This window comes from Apium graveolens, chromosome 8, assembly GCF_009905375.1.
Source record: "Apium graveolens cultivar Ventura chromosome 8, ASM990537v1, whole genome shotgun sequence".
Taxonomy (NCBI): Eukaryota; Viridiplantae; Streptophyta; class Magnoliopsida; order Apiales; family Apiaceae; genus Apium; species Apium graveolens.
The window spans coordinates 250,007,156-250,015,248 of NC_133654.1; the positions used below are offsets into that span (position 1 = coordinate 250,007,156).

Consider the following 8,093-nt stretch of genomic DNA (forward strand, 5'->3'; position numbering starts at 1 on the left):
AGAAGGAATAGTTAATCAAACCACATGTTCTTATTCTCCACAACAAAACGGAGTTGTGGAGCGAAGACACGAACATCTGCCAGAAATAACAAGATGTTTGTATATTCAGTCGAAAATTCCCTTAAAATACTAGGGTGATTGTGTTCTATGTGCCACTTATCTAATAAATAAAATGCCCTTAAAGAGCATGGATCTTCAAACTTCACACTTCAAATTGTATAATATTTTTCCCCTTCTATCTAATTTGAGATGTTTTGGTTGTCTTTGCTACATCTCTACTTCTAAAGTTCACATATCTAAGTTTGACAATAGAGCTAATCTCGTAGTCTTTATAGATAATCTTATTCCTCGAAAAAGATATAAAGTATTGGATCTACACACTAATACTATCACACTTTCTAGAGATGTAAAGCCAGGTTGATGGCAAAGGTTTTTACACAGAATTATGAGATTGATTATAAAGAGACATTTTCTCTAGTGGTAAAAATAAATACTGTGAGATGGTTGATTGCTTTGGCTGCTCAAAATAACTAAATAATATCTTAATTAGATGTTAATAATGCCTTCTTGTATGGCACATTAAAGGAGGAAGTATATATGAAAGTTTCAAAAGGCATACCTCATACTGTCAATTAGGTTTATAAACTTAACAAGTCCATCTATGATTTGAAGTAAGCTTCTAAAGAGTGAAATGAGACTTTAGTTGAAGAATTAATTCATCAAGGTTTTTATCAGTCTAAGTTGGATTATAACTTGTTTATTTGTAAAAATCAAACTGATATTACCATTGTAGCAGTGTATGTTGATGACATACTTGTTACTAGGAGCAATATAGTTAAGATTGATGCACTCAAATAGAACTTACATGCTAACTTTACTATTAAAGATGTGGGTGTTATATACTATTTTCTTGGGATAGAGGTTTCTTATTTTCCATAGGGTACTATGTTGAGTCAGATTAAATATACAAAGGAGATTCTTGCACTTGCTGGTATAGATTTTACTAGGACAGCATTGACTCATTTGCCTATTGATCTTAAACTTACAGCATCTGGTGATGATTTGTTAGGCAATATAAAACTATATAGGTCATTGGTTGGTAAGTTAAATTTCTTAACTAATATTAGGCCTGACATGAGTTACATAATTCAAGTTATAAGTCAGTTCTTACAATCTCCAAGAACTTCTCATTATGCAACTCTTATGTATACTCTAAGATATTTGAATGCTACAATTGGTCAATGAATTATTCTTAAAGATTCAGATTCTCTCACCTTATAAGTTTTTTTAATTCAGATTGGGCTTCATGTCCAGATTCAAGAAGGTCTATCACGGTATATATTTTGCTAAAGGGAAATTCACCTGTTACTTGGAAAACTAAGAAACAAACCATTGCTTCTAAATCATCCTCAGAAGCTGAGTACAGAGCTATGGTTTCTACTGCTTCCGAGGTTGTATGGTTTGTTAGACTGTCGAAAGAACTTGGAATTCATCATCTTAAACCGATACAACTACATTACGATAACTAATCTGCTTTACATATTGCCAAAAATCCTGTCTTTCATGAAAGTACAAAGCACATATAGATTAATTGTCATTTTACAAGGGACAGAGTACTAGAAGGTCTTCTGCAACTCACATATTTACCTACCCAGAATCAGTTGGCGATGTTCTTACAACAAATATTAGTCCCTTTCCTTATTTCAAGAATCTTTTATTCAAGTTGGACATGTTTGGGGGTGGGTTATTAGTGATCATATATCACAAGTCAAAAATAGTCAACAACCACGGTCAACATTAGTTAAAAATAATGTAAATATATAGTTAAGAACCACTATCAACATTAGTTAAAAATAGTGTAAATATACAGTTAACAACCACAGTCAACATTAGTTAAAAATTATAAATACTTAATTTTATATTTATTCTAAGTTAGAGAATAGTTAGTTTCCCGCCAGAAAGTTAGTCTTTTCAAGATTAGTTCTTTGTATTTGTATATAAGCAATAGAATGGCTTCTTAGCGCGCTCTCTCTAGACTTTTAGTAACCAACAATTTTATTAATGAAATTTTGAGCTTTTCACATAAACCTTCATAATGTATACTATACTTTTATTTCATTATTATAGTTTTCTAGAAAGATATTAGAGATACCAAAATTGTTCTATAAGGTGATCTTATATACACGAAATAAATGAGTTTAATTAAATATTTTTATGTGAATATATAGGGTTTGTTTTATTTTAAAGCAGCAGAATTCAAACACATGCAACTTTGCGGCTTTAAAAAATTTCTATAAACGCCAAGTTGTCTCGAGTGATTGCTGCCCTAAGTACCCAACAATGGTGGAAGGAACAAATAAATGACAAGATATATACTACCATATAAAAACACTGATTTTGTTAGAAAAATGTTTCCTAAACGCACAAATAACTCAATAAATAGATACCAAACGAAACATTAATAGGGAGAAATATTATTTAGTTTAACTGTTTAGCACCCTCAGGTAGAGTTACCTTTAACTCTACAGATTCGTGAATAGTCACTGCAATTTAGAACCACCAAATACATTATGACTTCCTAATTGTGAAGAGTTCATTTTCTGATGTTCCAAAGAAGTCATGCCAATGCCTGCCGCAGCAGCAGCTTGTTGCTGTTGATCTCTATGTGAAAATCCACCGCTCATATTCCGAACTATCCCCCCACCAACACCAAGAAAATCGAGTGTCAATCGATCCGACCCTCCCATGCTCAAAGAAAAATTCCGGTTCATATTAGCTGCCTCTTCCATGTTGAATCCCGCAAAGTTGTTATTTTGTTGACCGTGTCCTCCAAACATCGAAGATGACGAGTTGCTATGTGCCAGAGAATTCATTAGTCCTTGAAGCTGATTGCTTTCGATGTTTTCACTGTTAACGCTAAAGCTTCTTGCGAATTTATTAGCACCATTCATCGATGAAGTGCTGCTTCCAAGACCTTTTAATAAAGTAGCACTTGTGCTGCTTGTGGTTGATCCCATTTGAGCTGCTTTTTGAAGCAATGCAGTTGCGGACATATGTGGGGAGCCTTGATTTTCATGGTTGTTATTATAAAGAGAAGACATTCCTGGATTATTACTAACCCCTGAGAAAAGATTTGACCCTTGGCCTCCACTAGCATTCGCATTGTTGAACGGGTGATCGGGCATTAAGTAGCTTGAGGAGGACATATTATTGCTGGCATTTTGATCACTATCGTTCAAACTATTTGTTGTATTACTACCTGAATAAAAGCTGAGGTTGAAGAGATTGGCACCTGATGGCGAGTTATTGCTGTTACTAGCATTGGTTTGAAGGTCCGGAAGTTGCATCAACCCGTGATGAAAAGGCTTACTTTGCATTTCTTGATATCCTTGATTTGATTGATCTTGAGGCATGTAGAAGGGAGATGAAGAAATGGAATGTGGAGCTGTGTACAACGGAGAATTCGGATTGTTTGAAGGAATGAGCTGCTCCAACTTGGCTGTAGTCCCTGAAGTCCCAAGCCGTAACATACTGTTCGACGAAATTTGGGTACTAATCTGAGATAAATTCATGTTTATATGATTATTGCCAAACAGATGGCTACCAAGTGAGCTGAGTCCAGGTGGATGCCTTGCAGTTTCTTGAGCCAAAGCGTCGCAAAAGGCTCTGTGTGTAATGAAACTGTCACGCCTGTAAAAAAATTAATTACAGTAAGTAAATTTAATTAGATTCGTAATTAGATATAGCCATCCGACATATAAATGAAGGTACAGACAGGCAAAGATGGAGATGAATGAGATTGCATTATGTCTCTTGTCTTTTTGAAATAATTGACCGTTATTGAAGAATGTCTATGAAGTTGTGACTCGTGAGTGTACGTTTAACCTTGAAACATTTAAAACATCTAACAAACACTTCTTCTCCATAACATCGAAATGAATGGATACTAAATTATCCGTACCAATCTATTATCACTACAATAGTAAAATTTATGTGAAGCTAGATAGACACTAATAAATTTTGTAAAACCAATTAGTTATAAAACCTATTTACTATTTACGAGAAGCACGCTGCAACAATAATGTCACGTATTATATATAGGCAGAGGCAGATAATGATTAACATTAAGATTACGTCTGATTTTGGACGCATAAGCCATTTTGGTGCGGAAATACTAGAAACTGAATTCTTGACTGACCGGAGAATATTTCCAAAAACGTGAAAGTTCACTGCTCACTCATACAACTTTTTAACTTGACAAACCAACATTATTAAAATTAACAATGATTACTGCCCCAAGAGGTTAAAAAACTAGAGAGTACATGAATGTCGGGGTCCCAGAACCCTAACAAATTTTCATCACAAGGAGAAAACCTGCAAGAGCATAGGCTGAGACTACATGGAGCCAAGCCATAAGAGAACAAATTCTTGCCAGCGAATTCATAAAATGTATATAAACCATTTACATTTCAGTATTAGCATCACGTGAACATGTAAAGATATAATAGTATCATCAAGGGCGATGTTCCCCATGAGTTTGCCTACATTGCTAGTAGTATCATTGTCTAGTAGCTTGTTATTATTATGCATCCTGCCATTCTCTTCTCTGCAATATTTATTCATAAGATGTGTTTATTTTTGAAGGCCTCCAGAATACTCACGTGGATTCAGTTGTTCTGTCAAGTTCAGCAGTGAAACATGCAACTGTACATATATACAATGTCTGATTTTGTACTTGCTCATTTAAACAAGTGATTGGTAATTAGTTTAATTTTTATGGTCAGTTAAGTATTATTAGCTAGATCCAAACATCAGTAATCACATTGATGAGGAAGATATTGATACAGTTAATTTGTTTAATTTCAAATTAGTGATTGGGTTGAGTCATTTTTTTGAAATGAATTATTAATTTGATATGTTTGGATGCAACGAATGACGACTTTGATATTTATCATGTAATTAATTTCTTGGTGCTTAAAATCGAGAATGAATTGATTATGTACCTTGAGAAGAGAGTGCCGCAATCACATCTGTATTCTCTAGTCCCACAGGTTTTAGAATGGGCTTTCCAATCAGATTGAACGGCATATCTCTTAGAGCATTTCTCACACTTGTACTTCTTCTCGCCATGTTTACGAGAGTAGTGTTTCTTAATTCCAGTGAGGTCTCCAAGTGCTCTTGAATGTTCATGATGGACACAAGTGGGCTCGGGACAAAGATAAACCTTTCGCTTCACTTCTTTTGTAGTCTTCTGCTTTAGCTTCCAAGGAAGGTTATGTCCTCTTCTGTGGAGTTGTAAGTTTTGCTCCCTTTGAAACCCTTTGTTGCATACCTCACATATGAATCTATTTGTTGCCATTAGTGTCTTGGGGGATAGTGCTATTACCTCCGCATCCGGATCTATATGACAAAAAGGCCAAATCATCAAACAAAAACAAAATGAACATTAGGTCACAACAATACGAATGCTCACTTAATAACAAGTTCAAGATTATTATATATGTTACTAAAATAAAACAATACATCCATGTCAATTCAAGGATGACTACTCAAGAAAACAACACAAAAGAGGCGTGTGGTATTAGGGTTATGATGAAAACATCTTCTATATATTGAGATAAGGTGAACGAAAGGGTTTCTATCATATATGTTTTGTTAAGGTAGAGAAACAAAAAAAATAAGAGTGAGTAGATGCAAAGTAATTGATAATAATATATATATATAGGTACTTGCTTGGAGTTCCAGGAAGATTTCTCTTTTTCTTCTGCGAGGCTGCAGCTGCTGTTGGAGTAGTCGAAGAGTCCGGCATGGACGAAAGGTGTTGGTGCTGCTGCTGCAGTCTTGCTTGGTTTTGATCTTCTTCGGATCTCGTTCCGAAGAAAAGTGGATTGGATGACGAGGAAGGGGCGGCCATCGCTTAAGCTGCTCCTTCTTCTTCTTTTTCTTCTTCTTCTTCCTCTTCTCCTGCTTGACAATCCAATTACACTGAATCTACAAACAACAATATTCAACCAAATCACCATCACCAATATGAAAAATACTAAAACAATTCATGCAAGTTATAAAAATCATTTCTCCGGAAATAAATTAAGTAGATCGAAAAAGTTAATTATACCTATGAAATCAAGTATGAGAAGCTATGGAAGGAGTGAAGAAAATTGCCCAGAGAGATAAATAGATTATGTTTTAAATGATTGGACAGCTAAAATCTGAAGAAGTTGGAAGGAGAGAAGAGAAGAAAACAATCAATCTATAGACAAAGATATATGAACGACCTAGCTATTAAATTTGCCCCTCTTGATTCTCTCTGCCTTGAGTACCTTTTTGTAGTTTATTATTTTACTGCCATTTGTATATTACTACTATGTATCATTATAAATTCAAATCACTTATTCCTTCAATTATTTGAGGCCATCTATATATTACATGTAAATACATTGCTCCAAATACATACATTTATATCTACAAAAACGTATGTACATGCACAATTTTTCTGTTCGCTGCGAGTAATCTTGTAAGACAGTGTTGATGATTCTCTTCATAAAATCCCGGTTGAACATAATAATTTTTTAATTTTGTGTTTGAAAAATTAGATATGTGTAACAATTAATTTAGAACTAGTAGGGATAATGAATATGAAGTGTAAGGGGGTGCTGGGGCCTGTCGTCGCTGTCCATGCAGCTCACAAGCAGATTCTGAAGGAGTCGTGATTTATATTTTGGGGCCACATCCGCCCCGCCCGTCTTGTAGGCCTCACACTGCAATCTCCCTCCCTCGCTCTCTCTCTCCCTCTCTCTCCCTCCCTCCCTCCTTAAGTATCTTCTCGATTTGTATCAAGACAAACCACCCTTCCGTCATTCTCTTTCTCTCTCTCTTTTCCTGTCACTAACATAACATGGCTCCCCTCCAAGCCATGTCTAAATATAACAGACATTGTTAAGCATATTTTGTTATTATTTGAATTAATAAGTAACACTATTTTTTAACTTAATATAAAAATTCATCTATGTGGGTACTGGTACCTTAATCCAAGATTAAGCTAAATAACGTATGCATACTCTGAACTTAACTTTCGAAACCTAACTTTTAGGTTACTACCATTGTGATAATAAAAAAATTACAGGATCACGTAGTTAACTCCAGATAAAGCGGGATTCAAGCAGTCAAGCTGATGCTAATGACTTGCATGCAGTAAAACATAACTCTACAAAACAAAACGAGGAAAGAATTTAAAATGTGCTGCTCATGTCTTGATTATTAAGCCTGAGAAAGTTTGGCGGCAGGTCATCTTTCTGATCCGCATCACCAAATATAAATCTAGTCTTTATCATAATTAATTTTCATTTTGACTTATATATCTTGTAATAATTTAGCTATTTGCATAAGTGGTGAATGTATCATGATGTTTCATCTGATTCTATTAGACCATATAAATTTGATTCAATTTATTTTAACTAATCTTCGCAATTTAGACTTTTTAATGTTTGTTTATGTAGGGTTCAAAATCTTAATTTAATAAATATACTCTAACATTCGTTCGGTGTTGTAGATTTATTTATTTATTAATTTGAAGGACGAAAAATTATATGTACAAGAACATATATAGAACTTCGACAAATTTGACCGATTATAACGAAATTTTTAAAATTATTCCAAATATAATAAAAAAAATCTTCATATTTACTCAAATCTTAAGATGACGCATCCAAATATTTCATCATAAATTTGCTGTTATAAATGAATTTAACTTGTTACATGTATTTTAACAAAAATGAAAACAACTTATAAACTATGATTTTTACATATAAATCAAATTTATGTTGTCCTAAAGCTTGCGTATACATGTATACATACATGCAAAATCATTAAAACACTTTTTGAAAGGACAAATTTAAGGCGAGATTCTTGAAAATGACTTCACCAATGTTGCACGTTACTGACATACTGTTTATGTAATATGCACAAACTGTAAATCATACACACACGATAATTTGGTATGTATTCCAAGAATCCTTTATCAAGGTAGCAAAGTAGGGCAACGCAATTTTACTATATATTCTTGCATTATTTCAGTTAAGGTCGACGTCGAGCTA

At 34.1% G+C, this 8,093-nt stretch overlaps 2 protein-coding genes across 2 annotated transcripts; one reads left to right on the forward strand and one right to left on the reverse strand.

Annotated features, from left to right (window-relative positions):
* Positions 1 to 945: 945 nt before the first annotated feature.
* Positions 946 to 1,529, forward strand: LOC141680611 (secreted RxLR effector protein 161-like). Its single transcript, XM_074486789.1, has 2 exons — positions 946 to 1,099; positions 1,297 to 1,529. Exons 1-2 carry the CDS (start codon positions 946 to 948, stop codon positions 1,527 to 1,529), a joined length of 387 nt encoding a protein of 128 aa, XP_074342890.1.
* A 924-nt stretch (positions 1,530 to 2,453) lies between these two features.
* On the reverse strand, positions 2,454 to 6,367 carry LOC141677643 (protein indeterminate-domain 6, chloroplastic-like). The gene is made up of 4 exons (XM_074483649.1): positions 6,116 to 6,367; positions 5,734 to 5,991; positions 5,004 to 5,400; positions 2,454 to 3,690 (listed from the first exon to the last, which is right to left on the reverse strand). Exons 2-4 carry the CDS (start codon positions 5,912 to 5,914, stop codon positions 2,541 to 2,543), a joined length of 1,728 nt encoding a protein of 575 aa, XP_074339750.1. The 5' UTR covers positions 5,915 to 5,991; positions 6,116 to 6,367; the 3' UTR covers positions 2,454 to 2,540.
* Positions 6,368 to 8,093: the final 1,726 nt, after the last annotated feature.